We start from the raw sequence: 17259 nt of genomic DNA, 5'->3' as shown, positions 1-17259 counted from the left end.
TAAATCAAATTATAATCTTTTTTTTAATGTTAAACATATAAATAAAATGTGTGTCACATTAAAAAACAGGAGTTTGTTTTTTTAGTAGATAAATAGTTAGAGTGAGAGTTCATCAAACGCCTCTGACAGTGATGGTCGTAGGTTATTAAGTCCTCAGAAAACCAATTACTAAATCCCACATTCCTGATAAGCAGCTCAGAGATGTCTGCAAAACGAAATAAGCGGAGTTAGGTGCCGCTCACACAAGACACACTCTTGCATTTTAAACAGCTTCAGGCTAGACAAAGCATGTGTCTCTATTTTCATTTTTAAATGTTGGTAACTGTACATTAGTGTTTCATTTGTTAATCGATAATGCATTAGCTAATGTAAACTAAAAAGACGACAAAAATAACTCTGGATTGTAGTATTAGTAATTGCTAATTTTAACTATGATCAGGGCTTTACACTTACTTTTTTGATCACCATCCACTGTGGCTAGTAGATTTCTAACATTACTAGCCACTCACCATTTTCACTAGCCACAATTTTGTTGTTAGGAAAAAATATTTTCTATGCATAAATTTGACTTTGGTGTGCTAAAATTGCTTGATTTAGATGTTATGTCCACATGTCTCTTCATTCATTTCACTTTTTTGTGTGTTGTGTTTGACCTTGCTTAATGAGCAAAAGCAAATGGGTTGTGGCTAAATAGTGTCGCATTGCAATTAGTTTTTATTTCACTTGACTTTTCAGAGCTCAATATTAAGGATTTACTAAATGTATCTCTGCCCATACTAAAAAGAAATAAATAATTATTTCTTAGCCACAAATTTTAAATAACGTGTCAAAGTGAAAGCAGCAACCGCTGCTGCTTATAAAAGTATATAAAAATACACTACCGGTCAAAAGTATATAGTATAATTTTTAAATGTTTTAAAATAAGCTTCTACTGCTCACCAAGGCTGCATTTATTTTATCACAAATACAGTACACATTGTAAAATTGTCAAATGTTATTGCACTATAACATAACCATTCAAAAGTAGTTTATAATTTAATTTAATCATTTATTCCAGTGATTTAAATGAATTTTCAGCTTCATTACTCCAGTCTTCAGAGTCACATGATCCTTCAGAAATCACTCTAATATTAATTATTATTATTGTTATTATTAATATATTATTATTAATGGTAATAGTACTAAAAGCAATAATGACTGGAGTAATAATTTTATTTGAAAATACATACAATAAGTCATTTAATATATTTAATTCTTAATATTTAATAAATAAGTATTTGACAATTTAACAGTTTTTTCCATTTAATAAATGCCACCTTGACGAACAGAATCATTTTCTTTAAAAAAAAAAAAAAAAAAAAAACACGACCCCAAACTTTTGACCTGTAGTGTACATTAGGGTTGGTTCGATAGACGATGGACGATAAACATCATGATGCTGAGCCGGCATCGCAATCCTCCGCCACGCCCCAGTCGCAGCAGCAACCTGCTCGCGAAAAATACACCCGACCCCGTTTGGCATTTTAGAACAAAAAAATCCACATCCACACTGGTGTTTCATCTAGCATTTCTGAAAAGCCATCCTTCCACACTATAAAACCCCAGAGAGCAGTGCACATCGGACAGTTTATCAAGGATGTACTGCTAGATCGTGTCACACTTTAGTTGTTAAAAGTGATATTTAATTAATCTTGTCTCTATCTAACAACTCTACGGCCTTTTGAATCTATCAGGTAACGTATCACAGCGTCAGAACACTGCTTCAATCTTTTGCTTTCGCGCTTGTACTTAGTAATTTTAGGGAAAACCTCAGATACTGTTGGCTGGTTCCTTTTGGTTGTGCAACTTTTTTACTAACCAAGTTTGTCTACGCCATTATAATGAAACAGATCACTCTGCCTATTCATGCAGAAAAAGTGATTGACAGGTGGTAATTTGTGTGTAAAACAAAGACCATGCGGCTCAGGTAGTTGAAACAGTAGGCTACAAATAAATTCGTTATGAATTAATTAATAATTCATAAATTATTAATTTATCGCTGCCTACCATGACGATGCCATGTTTCACATTAGATATCGTACGGTGCCAAATTAGTCGACATCGCCCAACCCTAGTGTGCATATATATAATTTAAATCTTGAGCTCTTGAAAGCAGCAGGACAGTGGGAGATTGCACCAGTTGTGTTTCCTCTAGGTACGTTGCTTTGTACACGTAAACAGGAGCGTGCATCCTATTTAACAGTCATGGGCATCACATCACTATGCGTAGGAGTGATCAACCTCTTTTTTGGTTTTCGCCTGCTTTATTTTGCTTGCGCGGACACAATTCTTTTTTTGTCAGTCGTGCTGCTTTTCGATTCTAAGATCACATTTGCACACATACTGGGCCACCCTTTCTATTTTCGACCAGCTAAAGTGGCTAGTGGGTGTGTCTATCTAACCTGCCACAGCTGAAATAAACCCTCATTTGGTGGGTTGACAGGTGTTAATAGTTAACCCAAAAATAAAAATGTACACAGTTTACTTGTTGCATACCAGTTTGAGTTTTTTGTTGTTGAACACAAAAAAGAGATATATTGAAAAATGTTGGAAACCTGTAACCATTTACTTCCATAGTATTTGTTTTTCATACCATGAAAAGTCAGAGGTTACAGGTTTCCAACATTCTTCAAAATATATATTTTTCTTTGTTCTATAAAAGAACAAATAAACTCGTATGCAACAAGCTTTGGCTCAAGTCATACCTGCCAACATTCGGATCTTAAAATCCGAGAGATTTTATCCGGGGGTGCGCGTGAAGTGAAGAGGAGGGGGTGCACGCGAACTGAAGAGCGGGGGATAAGGTGTGGGCAAACTTGGGAGCAGGTATGAAGATGGTTGCGCGTTGGTGCGCATGGGGACTGAACCAAAAAGCTGAGGAGCGGCAGGGACGGGGGTGGGGGGGGGGGGGGGTAGTTGGGAGTTGGATTCTGGGAGTTTTCCGGGAGACAGAACAATACGGGAGGCGGGTGGGAGATGGGTCTAAAATACAGGAGACTCCCGGGAAAAACTGGAGTGTTGGCAGGTATGGCTCAAGTATCACTTTAACTAATACAAATGAAACCTTATATACTACAAAAAAATCTGCGCAAACGTGAAAAAAAATCTTCAGTTTACCAATGTTCTTTAAAGGTTTTTTTGTCTTTTTTCTCACGCTTTCCAAAGTCATTTTAGCCTTTATCAGAATGAGTCATTTGCTTTCAACTGAAACTGTTAAGTGTCTTCTGATTCATTTAAACTCACAACCCACATCAAAGTGATCAGTAGACACAGCATACAAAACCTATAATTCAATTCTGTGCAAATGGTCTCAGAATTTGTCAAATGGTGTTAAAGATCTGTTGATACTATATTGACATGCTAATGATTACACACCTCAGATTGCAAAAACAAACCAATAAAATTATTCAAACTTGTCATAAACATTTAAAGCATTTTCACTAGTTTTCAAAAACAATTGTTTAATATCAAATCTAATATTAAACAGCATTCCCACACTTTCATGAAGAGCAGATTCAAAGACTTTTTAAAGCACCAATTCATTTTAAATGAAGCACCTTTGAAATCCATAGCAAAACTGTGCTTAATATTTCACTTGGACTTAATATTTGTTAAAAATGTAGTTTTCAAAAATTAACGAACTTCAAAAGAACTTTAATACAATTTGTTGAATTAAATACTGGTAATAGGTTGTTTTCACATGACGTCATTGATGATGCGCGAAATTCAGATGGAATTTTTCTACATAGTAATCGCTAACAGAACATCAATATAATTCTGTTTCATGTCGTTTTTAATTGTTTAAATCGGCCAAAATGAAAAATGCCCAACAGCTTTCATGGGCTTTCTCATTTTTGCTCATAAAGAGAGGAAAGTTCAAGAAATTGGCTGAAAAACGGAAGGCAGCATGTAATGCACATCTTTTCAATACAAAAGGTGTACAACCTTTTTTGAACGCGATAATTCATTTGACAGCACAAATTAAGATTACAGGCCTTACTATGTGTAGAAATATGATAATGTTTTATACGAACATCAGATACAAATACCACCACACTTATACAAAACCCAGGAGAATATAAATAACGTACCCTGCCATGTAATCGCTGCAAATAAATCTCAGTCTTGTTTTGCAATAATCCATGTCTTTACTTGCATTTACGCAAAATAAACAACCATAACATGAACATCGGGATGTGCAGCAGCAGCGAATGTTTGATACGTTCATTAAGCTCATTCCCCTTACAAAAATAAATAAACAATAATGTAGACTATGCGTCAATTTCGATTTTGGCTTCTAACGATTATGAAAAATCATTAATCGAGATAAACGATTATTGCATCATATACCGCCCCCTTTCCAGTTGCACACATCTGTTGCTCTGCAAGGCTCAGTTCCCCATGAAATGTGCTGTAATGTAACATTTGCATCACGGGATGCGCATCATTCATGTTTTTTTAAAAGTGCGAAAGAGAGCAGGCTGTTGTGTGTGTGCGCTTAGCCTCGGAGACGAACAGAGCACACAAATCTAACGCCATCTTAATGCGAGCGCTTAAATGGTCAAATGCATGCACATTTGGGTCAGAGCGCGGTGTTTAGTGATTATTCATATTAACCCTGATTTATGTAATAAACAAACAAGTTGAGAATCAAAAGACATGTGAAAGTAAAACCATATCAGAGTCGCACTATTCTTAAAGTGACAGAGCGCAATAATCCTGCTGCCACCTGTTTTTATCATTAATCAAACAACAAATGGAGAAAATCCCTCTCTGCTCTTGACTGAAAGACTTTTGTAGCTGAAGTTTTTTCTTACAGTGAAGATGCTTAAAGCACATGTTTGTTTCATATTTTTATTCTATTGTATTTATTTCCCTTTCCTTATTTACAGGGAGGAAAAAAACTGTGCATATATACAGTTAAAGTCAGAATTATTAACCCTCCTGAATTATTAGCCCCAATTCCCCCAACAGATTTAATAACTCATTTCTAATAACTGATTTTCTTTTATCTTTGCTATGATGACGGCACATAATATTTTACTATATATTTTAGAAGATAGTAGTATTCAGCTTAAAGTGATAGAAATAAAGCCGAAATAAAACAAATAAGCCTTTCTCCAGAAGAAAAAATATTATACTGGAAATACTGTGAAAAATTCCTCTGTTAAACATCATTTGGGAAATATTTATATTAAAAAACAAATTCACAGGAGGGCGAATAATTTTGACTTCAACTAGTAATCGTTTTGAATAATCGTGATTACAATTATGACCAAAATAATCGGGATTATGATTTTCCCCATAATCGAGCAGCCATAGATTGTGTTTTCAACCCCTCCAAAATTATACTCATATCTAAAATACAAAAAACATACTTTCAGTATCGGCGTGTTCCCTGTTTCGTCTGCCTTAATTAATTCATTGCCTGCTGTTTCTGTTTCTAATTAGCTTAACATCTTTCCCTGTTGTGTTGATTAACTATAATAGTGTATTAAACGTAGGGCTGCACAATATTTCGTTTTAGCATCCATATCCCAATGTGCGAATATGCAATAGTCACATCGCAGGATCTGCAATGTTGAGTTGTGCTTACAATGACCAGGAATCACATTTCAGAACATGATTTGTGGAGTCATCGCAAATTGGAACCTTAATAGAGAGAAAGATTTTCATTTGTGTTTTAAGGAACAGTGACAAAGATCAAGCGAATATAAACCAAGAAATTTTTGTTTTAAAGTTTAGAGATTTAACAAAAATGAAATTGTATTTAATTATTTATACAATGTTGTTTGATTAATTTACTATTTACTAATTAATTTTCAATTTACTATGACCTTTTATGTGAAGCTGCTTTGACACAATCTACATTGTAAAAGCACTATACAAATAAAGGTGAATTGAATTGAATTTATGTTGAATTTTTGTTCTTAGACTCCACAGAAAAACCATAAAACACAAAAAAATTTTAACAAATTCTCTCCACTCTATTGTATTGTTCAATTGTGTTTTTTGCAGATGTGAATTCTTATTTTATTTAGTTATTTAGGTCATCTTTTGTGAAATTATATTCATATTGCAATGTATATCGCAGAAAAACAAAATATCGCAATGTCCATTTTTTCCCAATATCGTGCAGCCCTAATTAAAAGTCTGTTTTTTACTCAAAAAAGTTCCTTGATCTTTTATTCTGAACCGCGCATCTGTTTTTTTTTAACACATGTTGGAGAGTAGTTCAGCGTAAACAACCATTACATGATTATGTGTGAGACTCAACTCCTAAAAACTACACAGCTCTCATTAAAAATAAATAAACTGCCACTATTCAAAACAGCCACCTGCTTTCGCTAAGTAGATTATAGTTTTCCACTCCACTTGGGAATGTATTAATTACACCTCTCATAAAGCACAGAATAAACACCGTTAAATCCCTACTGGTTATTGAAGTATACCGCTATATAATCTATCCCTAGGGAGTGACTATACATTCGTTTCAAACAGGATTTATTTGAATGTCAATCCCAGATCAATGCCTTGCCCCAAAGACTTCCACTGCAATGCGTTCCTCTAAAGAGTTTGTCAAATCATTTTCCGTAATAATCACATTTGCTGCAAATCAAATGTATTTTTATGTTTGTTAAGCGAGTCCAGTTCATTTAATAACTGATTCATGTGATAAGTTCACTGTTCAATAAGCATTAATACAAAAATCTATAGATTGTACTGGATCAAATCAGCTTCTAACTCTAATTAGATTCATTTATCAACATCTAACTCTAAAATGTCAACACTTTAATCTGAAATGCTTTAACACTGAGAATTGAACTCTGATGAATTTGATGTGTATATGATTTGATAGGGCGAGGCAGTGGCGCAGTAGGTAGTGCTGTCGCATCACAGCAAGAAGGTTGCTGGTTTGAGCCTCGGCTGGGTCAGTAGGCGTTTCTGTGTGGAGTTTGCATGTTCTCCCTGCCTTCGCGGAGGTTTCGTCCGGGTGCTCCGGTTTCCCCCACAGTCCAAAGCCTTGTGGTACAGGTGAATTGGGAAGGCTAAATTGTCCATAGTGTATGAGTGTGAGTGAGTGAGTGTGTATGGATGTTTCCCAGAGATGGGTTGCGACTGGAAGGGCATCCGCTGCGTAAAACATGTGCTGGATGAGTTGGCGGTTCATTCTGCTGTGGCGACCCCAGATTAATAAAGGGACTAAGCCGAAAAGAAAATGAATGAATGAATGAATGATTTGATAGAGTATTTGATAGTTAACAAAAGGAACGGTCAATATGACAAAAAATCTAATACCACGATACAAGAAGTCATCTTATATATATATATATATATATATATATATATATATATATATATATATATATATATATATATATATAATATGATTTAGAACCATTTCTGTAAATTCAATCAATTAATAGTTTATATTCATTAACCAAACAAGGAATATTTTTAAATATTTATTTATATATTTTACATTTTAAAGTACACTAAAATAAAATGATTCATTGGATTAAATCTTTTTTTTTTAACTTAAGTGGTTGCAAACAATTTATATGGGCTGAATTTTACTTAATTTAACTTAATTTGTTTCAATTCTGCTTATATAAATTGCTTGCAACAATTTGCAATAAACCCTTTTTTTTCAGTGTATATATATTCAGAAATTTACTCATCCGTGATCATATTTCTCATTTTATTTAGATCTTCAGGGCAAATTTTTAATTAAAACTGTTGAAATATAGCAAAAATATTAATAAAATATAAAACACTTTTTAAAATCTAATGCTTACAGGTATAAAAAATATAAAATATAACTAACTAAAATGCTAAATATAAACACTGTACTTTCAAGATTGCAACTTCGTTGCTGTTCCTCACATTTCCGTCTGCATCACCATAATGCTGCTTGTAATATTTCATTCATTCATTTTCTTTTTGGCTTAGTCCCTTTATCAATCTGAGGTCACCACAGCGGAATGAACCACCAACTTATCCAGCACATGTTTTATGCAGCGGATGCCCTTCCAGCTGCGATCCATCACTGGGAAACATCCATACACACTTATTCACACACATACACTACAGAAAACTTAGCTTACCCAATTCACCTATACCACGTCTTTGGACTTGTGGGGGAAACCGGAGCACCCAGAGGAAACCCACACAAACACAAGGAGAACATGCAAAATCCACACAGCATACCAACTGACCCACCCGAGGCTCGAATCAGCGACCTTCTTGCTGTGAGGCGATTGTGCTACCCACTGCGCCACCATGACGCCCTCTTTCAATATTTTGCACATATAAATCATGAAAAAGTACACTTAAAAAATGACATTTGCTCTTCATTCAAACTACTTATTTAAAATGAACTAAAATAACACAATTCAATGTTTTTGGAGACAACTTAAAGGGCACCTATTTTACCACAAGATGTAAGATGAGCCTTTGGTATCTCCAGAATGTGTCTGTAAAGTTTCAGCTCAAAATACCCATCAGATAGTTTATTATAGCCTCCAGAATCTGCACATTTTGGTGTCTGAGTACGGTGTAGCTGTTTTTGTAGCCTGTGGCTTTAAATGCAAATAAGCTGCTTCTCCCCATCCACCGTTCCCAAATGCGTGTCTGCTCCTCATCGTGTGTTACTTCAGATAAACAGCACAATGACAGAGACAGACTTGGATGAGGCTGAAATACAGCTCATAAGTCAAAAATACCAAGTAAGTTTATTTGATGTATATGTGGTGGAGTTTATTCAAGCCTTTCTGAAATGATAAGTCTCACACAAATATTGTTTACGGTACACACACACAAATTAGCGTTTACTGACACCATTTGGCCATGGTGGTTATAACGGTTAAGAATTACATAGCGATTTTAATGTATTTGTTACAAACATGCTCTGTTTTAAAAACGTTTTAAACTTATAAACATCACAGAGAGTTGAATCGAATAGTTTAATCCCAGTTTAATTGCAAAGAAAATGTTCTGTGGACATGTGTATTCATGTTATTATAGAAACGTGGCACATGTCTATCAATTCGGTGGCTGGGGAAAAATCGCACTCCTACATCATGTTGTGGTGGGCCTTAAAATCACTGGGATTTGGGTCCTATTTTAACGTCAAGAAATTTTTAAAAGAGACTTATTGGGTTTATATCACTCCAATATGACAGTGGACACACTATACCTACACACAGTGCTGTCTGAACAGCTTAGAAAAGTTGATTTTTATCATAGGTGCTCTTTAATTGTTTTATGTTGAAACCAATCAAATTTGTAAAAACAAATAAGCTAACTTGATTACTTCATGTTGCTGCAACACGAATCGTTTGTGTGGAACCCAGCATTTTTACAGTGTATTATCGTAAAAACAATATATTTTATGACACAAAAATACACAATAGAGCAGAATATAAAACAATGTTTTATACTGTCCATATGGTCATAGTGCACAGCCCTAGTCAACACACTACATCTAAAAGCTAAAGGCTACTTACTGTATGTCATGCCACATGTACTGTACTACATTTCTGCTATTTGCTAGGCCTCTACTACAGTACATGAATAACAAGTCAGTCTGGGAACACAGACATACTGTATCTTGCGAGTGTGCGCTCCGGTGGAGAAGTCAGACGAATTGGCACTCAAGCAGAAGAGCTCCATTCTTTGTGAATTCATTAGCGCTGGTCAGGACCTCAGGGGACCATTGGTTTTGGCAAGTGAAGCACAAAGTATGCGTCACGTATGTGATCCGAGCGCTGCGGCCACATTGAACAAGCTGGCTAATCACGCCTGTGCCACAAAACGACAGCTCACGCATTGATCCAGTAGAAAGATTTATGGAAAATCCATCATTTGTTGAGGAAATGTCAGGTTTAACTTGCATTCACGCAACCATTAAACCTAAAGAAACTAGCTTTTTTAGAGAATATAACATTCCAGACACTAGACAGCTTAAAATGCTATCTAACGAGTTATAACACACCCTCAAATCTGTAAGAATAACTGTGACAGCAAACAAACTTGTTGTACTTGCTCTTAAAAAGATTGGTAATGTGAATGAAGGCAAATATCTTGATCTAATCCTCATAAAGAGCAAGTCAATATTCCGAATGCAAAATCCTAGTAAACTCTTAAAATGCGAAGGATTTGAAAAGAAACTTTTGCCGCTATTGACCTTATTCTACAATGCGGAAGTGCGCTCATTTTTGTGATTGTTTTAGGACTTCCGATTCAGTTGCCTATGGGAGAAATCACTAGAAATAATAAACGGCAGAAAACGGTCAAACTACTCGGTCTACAAACAAGTGTTTGCATGACTATACATAAAAAGTAGAATAAGAAAAGATCATTTTGCAACATAAAGCAGCATTACGAGCTGTTTTTAACCTCTAAAAATGAATGGATGTGAATGAGACAGGATGTTTCGAGCCAAAAAGATTCAAATGGCTGCGCCTGCTCGTACGCGGAGAATAAGATGAATATGCCATAAAATTGGTCATTCACACCAACCAATAGTTTGTAATTCCCCAACAAAAGATAAACAAAACCAAGAGGTAACACAGACAGATGTAATTGCTGTACACTTGTTAGAATAAATTTTTTTTAGTTGCCAAAGGAAATTCTAATTGAGAACATTTTTCTTCACTCTACCACTTATCGGTTAATTAGAGGCTCAACTTCTGCTGCCGAAATTAGCCCCAAACTATGACACTTCACCTCCATATTTCAGTAACTTCACAGACACAATGCTTCATAACTTAACTTGCTTTCATCGCTAAAAAGTAACTTTGGACTAAGGATGCTCATTTCGGTTAATTTTGCCAAGCAACAACCGGCGCTCATTAACCAAATATTAACCGTTAACTGGTCAGATTAATATTTAATTATTATAATTTTTTGTCTATTTTGTGTTTGACACATTAAATATTGTATTTTCAAATACGGATTCATTTCAACATGAGAACTTATTAACAACAGAACATAACTACATCTTCATGCACCAGCAGCATCGAAAAAAAAGAATAAACTAAAATAATCCTGCATGTTTTACGAAAGATTACAAAACGAAAACACTGACTGATTCCTTTTTAAGAACCAGCAAAGCCTGTTTTTTTCCATCATATGTTTTTTTCTTCCGTTGAATCAAAATAGCAGGCTACCTTAAAATGATCGCTCCATTGAAAATGTGCAATTAATTAATGCTCCACTGTTATATCATACTTTCAAGGATTTAAGGTTATGATGACCGTTAAACCCTTGTGAAAAGAGTCCATTAACCAGAAAACACAATTCAGAACATACAAAGTATAACTTTAATCTAATAATATGACAGACTTTTATTTGAATGTGTTTTTTAAGACATGTGACTGTAAGATTTCAAATAAATTAAAACCATTTGGGCACAAGAAATTATCAAATTTGCAGTGTTATTTAACATTTTACATATTGAATTTCTATACTTCAGCACTGTTCGACTCAACCAAAAAACATAAAGTGTTGTGTCGGCGCCAGTGGTTTAGTGGTTAGTGCGTCGACACATGCACTCCGGTGCTCACGGTGACCTGAGTTTGATTCCTGCCTCGTGGTCCTATGCTGATCCTTCCCCTCTCTCTGCTTTCCTGTCAATACTCTCTACTGTCCTATACAATAAAGGTGAAAACCCCTAAAAATAATTATTTATAATATATATATATATATATATATATATATATATATATATATATATATATATATATATATATATATATATATATATATATATATATATAATATATATAACATAAAGTGTTGTTTATTGTTTCATTTTTATCTTTGTTCTGTTGTTTTCACCTATGCTTTAATTTGTTTTATTTTGTATAATTTTGTTTATTTTATGCAGATGTACTCCCCTACCAATCATTCCAATCAATATAAAATTAGGATTTATTTCTATATTCATATTGCAATATATATCGCACATACAATAAATGCATATAATATACAATGTATATACTATAAAGCAATACATTAAGTGTTTGTAATGTAAAAGGAAGCATATTTTTATTAATAAATATTTATTAAACATTTTTTCAATAAAAAATATTTTGATTAAACCCAACTGGCCATATTCCCTGCTTATAAAACAGCACAAGGGCATAACAAGGTGAAAACCATCTCACACCAAACCGCACATCCACCACAGTCAAATCAATTCTGAGCCACGGTAAGAGGACAGCTGGGAAAAGAACCTGTCAGAGGACACAATCTATGATGAATGAGGAATATTGCAACTGGATCCGCTGAAAACCTCAAAAAGCCCATTGAAAAAGACAATGAAAGAGGGAAAAATAGAAGTGGGGAGAGACAAACAGCATAAGAAAGATGCCCCAGAGAAAGATTACCCTGCCTCAGACACACACTGTTACTGCCGCCTCCCTGCCAGCACACACACACACACACACACATCACACACTGCAGCGTGGCGAATGGGTAAACTCCCTCACATCGCCTATCTTCAAGGCAAGAGGGTGCATGGATAACATTTCCCTAAATAAATTCACTGTGACTGAAGGCATCCTATTAAACTTGGCTGCAAACTGGGAGTGAAGCAAGAAAATTTCATTAAAACACCCACTGAGACCTAACAGTCCATCATTAGATCAAAGTCCATTAACAGATTGTATCTAAGGAATATCTACATGGTGAATGCCAGAGAACAGGCAGTGATTCGATTGAGATTATTTTCTGTCTCCAAGTCTTGGCGCAGCTCGTGCTGTGATTCCAGTCAACCATGTTCTCGACAACAGACAAAATTCTATAGGATGCTATGAAAGCACTGGATGTTCTGCACTCATCTGCAAATACACACTAAAATATGTCCAAAGAAGACTGCACACATCACAAGGACTCAGCAAAATAAAACACATAGATCAAATCAAATTAGAAACGATGACAAACAATCAAATTAGCCCACCAAGTGAAGGAAGCGTGATATTTCATCCTTTGTGGAACGTCACCTGTCCAATGTTTGTTGCTAAAATTATTTATATCATTTAAATTATTTATAACACTTCTAGATGTCACCCTGTCCTATGGTGCTACATGCTAATTTTCTTTTAAATCTATTGTTAAAAACTATTTTACTTTAAAACTATATCTTATAGATTTTATTGATGCATTTCCATTGACATATATGGGTTGAGACAACAAAAATATTTGTCATTTTTTATAAACTCATCATGTCACACCAGACACTCCAGGACTGATTAATACTGGAGTGAATAATAAAAAACCGCTAAATTACACTTCTCTTACCCTTGCATATAATTTTAACTAAAATTATTCAGAATTAAAATATCAGTAATCCTAAAAAAATGTCCTAAAACAGTGAAGGAAAATTGGCATTCTATTAGGGCTGTAATTAATCACCGTTGATCCGTGATTCATTTGGATCACAGCTCAGAGTTCGGAACACACGTGACCTGCGGATCAATACATTTTTTACTGGTAGATTAATCCTAAATTTGTAACATTCGCGGAGAGATCGCTTCTCGCATCATTTAAATCACATGTATGAAAGCATTTAGGCTTTCCTGTAAATTTATTGATGATAGAACAAGTTGTGGTAGGTTATTCGGCGTGTGGTGATTTTTTTAGGTTATTAAAGGTGTTTTCTGTCGCTACTTGTTTAGCCTGCATTAATGCATTCAGTGTAAGCTGCACGATTAATCATTACAAGATCGGGATCTCAACACCCACGCTACATAAATTATAATTGATGGTGATTTGCAAATGTTTATTAATACTTCAAATCACTGCATTCAAATCTGTGTTTGAAAAACACTAAATTCAAGAAAGAGATCGAGTCTTTAGTCTTTTGAGTCAGTTATGAAGTTACAAACAGTCAAATAACACAGAATTACTGAGATAAGAGTTTAGATAAAACCACTTATGTTTATGGTAAAGATTAAAATCACCATCATGCTCAAAAATGAAAGTTGTGGGCACCAATTACATTATTTAACCAATAGGTAGCGACAACCAGCCATCAAAAATATGTCACTGAATGATTCTTTAAAAATGACACATCTAGCAATGACCATAGACTGTAAAATATATGGACGGAGCATCCGTGACGTCACCCATAGGTTTCTGAACACTGCAAAAGAAGCCACAAGTAGGCGCGGCCAACCGTCGCCATTTTGTTCGCGCGTCATCGCACCCACGGCGGGATACCAAACTAGGGCAAAGAGGCGGAGAGTGGGCGGAGCTACAGACGCCTGCTGCCAGTTTGCTTAGACCTGGCAGACAGACTTTACTTTGGGAGAAACGCTTAAACTCTATTACCTGCGACTCGTTTGTGTTCTGAGCACATGTGCTTGGCTGTACACTATATCAATAAAGTGTTTAGACTTTTAAAAACACTGTAGTAATACATTGAGCCACTAAGCAGTGTTCTTATGACGTTTTTCTACAGGAGGAAAACGCAAATTACTTCCAAACACTTCAAATCTAGTGTGTGTTAGTAAATGCAGGACTATTGATGAACTCCAGCATAACACTGTATGATAACGCTTCAGATGACTGTTCTAGAGCCTACAGCTAATCAATCTGTCACATTCTGGAGTGCTTTACGGGTCTAAAGAAATATATTAATGATAAATGATCTTAAATAAAACAAATACATTTATAGAGATGGTATACAAGTATATAACTTTACTCACATGGGAAACGGAGGCCACATGAATGGTTTGTGAGCACAATTAAGTGCACACAGCATCCCATATCATCTGATAATTGTAAGAAATAAGTCCAAAAGGCAGCTGGCTGTGTAAAGCCACATAAAACAACACAAAAATACGATGAATACGCCGAGATCAGTGGCTAATCTGCCGGATTCAGCTGAGGTGAAGTGACGGCGACCAGCGAGACCTAGCTGTCACTCAAGTGGCCACGCCCTTAATTATGCAAACTTAATATAACCTAAAATAAAGGAAACGGATGAGTTATAAAAAAATTCACCCCCCTCACAGTTGTCATGGAGGGTAATAATAGCTATATGAACCAAAATCGTTCTTTGTACCAGGCTGTAAACACCTTTTTTTCTGTTGTAAAGTTGGCCATTCTAACAGTGGGCTCAATTGCCACTTGCTCTATTATGGAGCCAGGACTAGCGGAATTTTGATGAATTGCAGTTTCAGTTACTTCCGTATTGGCTTCCCGAGAGAGAGCAGGAGGTTGCCGCTTGGCAATGACACACAAAGTTTTATGAGTGAATAACTAAATCATTTATTGAAAACGAGACTAAAAATGAACATGGTTTGTACAAATTAAAATGTTACATTTATACATTTAGTTATACATCAGCAACAATAGTAGTAACAGTGAATTTTTCACACTGAATAATTTACAATTTATTTTTATTCTGCTGATTATTTCTTTTTTTTTTTTTTTTTCAATAAAATTACAGGTTCTAGGCTTTGTTCGTTAAAACCAAGAGTATCTTGCAGTATTGTTTTTGTAATAAATGGAAAGCAAAATACATCTGTCAAAATACATTTTTGGCTGATCCGAAGAATAGCCCAAAACTAGACTAGTCGTCAAATAGACACATTAGACAGACTTTATATGTGTAGTCATTTATTTCTGTTTATTTGATGACTGGTCTTACGTTAATTTTGGCATATTCTTAGACATCTATTAGATTTTTTACTGACAGCCCAAATTTAGCCTTGTTTTAGCCAAGACCACTATGTTTAGACATCTATTAGGCATCTATTAGACATCTTTTTAAAACAAAATAAAATGCTTGCTGGGGAGTTATTAAATGATGTCGTAATTAATTTAATGAAACTACCTAAGGTGTAACTAGTATGCTAACTAGTATGCTTTTAAATAATGCAAACAAATAAGCAGCAGCTACATTAAGGAATGTAAATCTCTGCTCGCTGGGAGCCCAATTTGATTTGATATATTGACTTTAAGATAATATTGAATCCTTTCAAGTTAATAAAGATTTAGAAAGCATCAGTTGTAGGATTATACGTACATTAATTCAATCCACGTAATTTATTTAACGCATGGCTGCCTTCCCGCATATTCTACATCCCTTTCACAAAATACCATATTAATACCCTAAACTTTTACAGATACTATTGTGCCTATTTACCATGTCCAAAAATGTACTCATCCCAGCTTTAGTCAGTGTCTCACTTGATACCGCCATTGAAGGAATAATGATTCATTAACGTCAAGTTGTGATCCCACTTACTCAAAGTAACCCGAATTGTGCCACACTAAGTGCCCTCAAATTGCAAGTATGTTAGCTAAGAGAGCCAGCCTCTTTAAAAGCAGACCACAGCCGCCTTCATCTCCCTGACAGGAATAAAAGAGCTAATGAAAGCAGAGCTATACCGGCGCGGGTTGGCCTCTTTTCCTTTGTGACAAGCACACATCCAGCTCAAAGAGAAAAGCAAAACAATCACAAACCTTGCATCACCCGCTTTGAAGGCTAAAGTCCCTGATGTGCCCCGGGAATCGGGTAAAACGTGCAATGAAATTGTGGCCAATCAGGGCCGTGTGACCGATGTAGTAGCCAATAAGGACGAGCTGCGCTTGGACGGGAGCCAATCATATTAAGGTTCGTTGCTCCAGCGGACTCAGAGGGTGGGGGAGGGTTTACTCGCGTGCTCGTGCAGGAAAAAGAAATGTGAGCGCGATGTGGGGTGAAAGTGAGGGTGGAGGGTGAAGGGGGATGGTTAACGAGCTAAATTGTTAAAGTAATGCATTTATTGCAATTAAGAATCGCCTCAAGTAATAAAATCCATGATATACTAAGTATAAAAAATCAATTTAATCGTCTAAATTTCCATAGGTTACTGTATGAATAAAGTTCAACACACACATACCAAAATTCAACAGTTTATGAATAAAAACACACAGAAGACTAAATTAACATTATGTTAAAATTCCATTCATTTTCTTCATAAGGAAATTGATTTTAAACAATAATTGATAAAGCTTTAAAGACAGGCCTGCTATAAGATCAAAAGTTGAACACATAATTAAACTTAATTTCAAAGCAATTTTGTTTAATAGTGGAATGTGAGCACAAAACTCAATAAATGTTAAATGCATTGTTTGTATGGATACATTAGTTGTAGGTTTATATTTCTCTGTTGTTTTTAATTTATTTGTGACACAAATGCAAAGCATGGTGATATTGTA

General features: G+C 35.2%; 1 protein-coding gene across 1 annotated transcript in view; it reads right to left on the bottom strand.

Moving 5' to 3' along the window:
- The window catches only part of LOC130240325 (C-terminal binding protein 1), a 61526-nt gene extending 44941 nt beyond the window's left edge, over positions 1–16585 (bottom strand). The window contains exon 1 of the mRNA XM_056471795.1: positions 16522–16585. Within this exon, the coding sequence (XP_056327770.1) occupies positions 16522–16528 (7 nt within the window). The 5' untranslated portion in view covers positions 16529–16585. The remainder of the gene's footprint in view (positions 1–16521) is intronic.
- Positions 16586–17259: the final 674 nt, after the last annotated feature.

The sequence above is a fragment of the Danio aesculapii genome, chromosome 14, assembly GCF_903798145.1.
Source record: "Danio aesculapii chromosome 14, fDanAes4.1, whole genome shotgun sequence".
NCBI lineage: Eukaryota > Metazoa > Chordata > Actinopteri > Cypriniformes > Danionidae > Danio > Danio aesculapii.
Note: the sequence above shows the minus strand (reverse complement) of the source record. Positions and strands in the feature narration are given on the sequence as shown.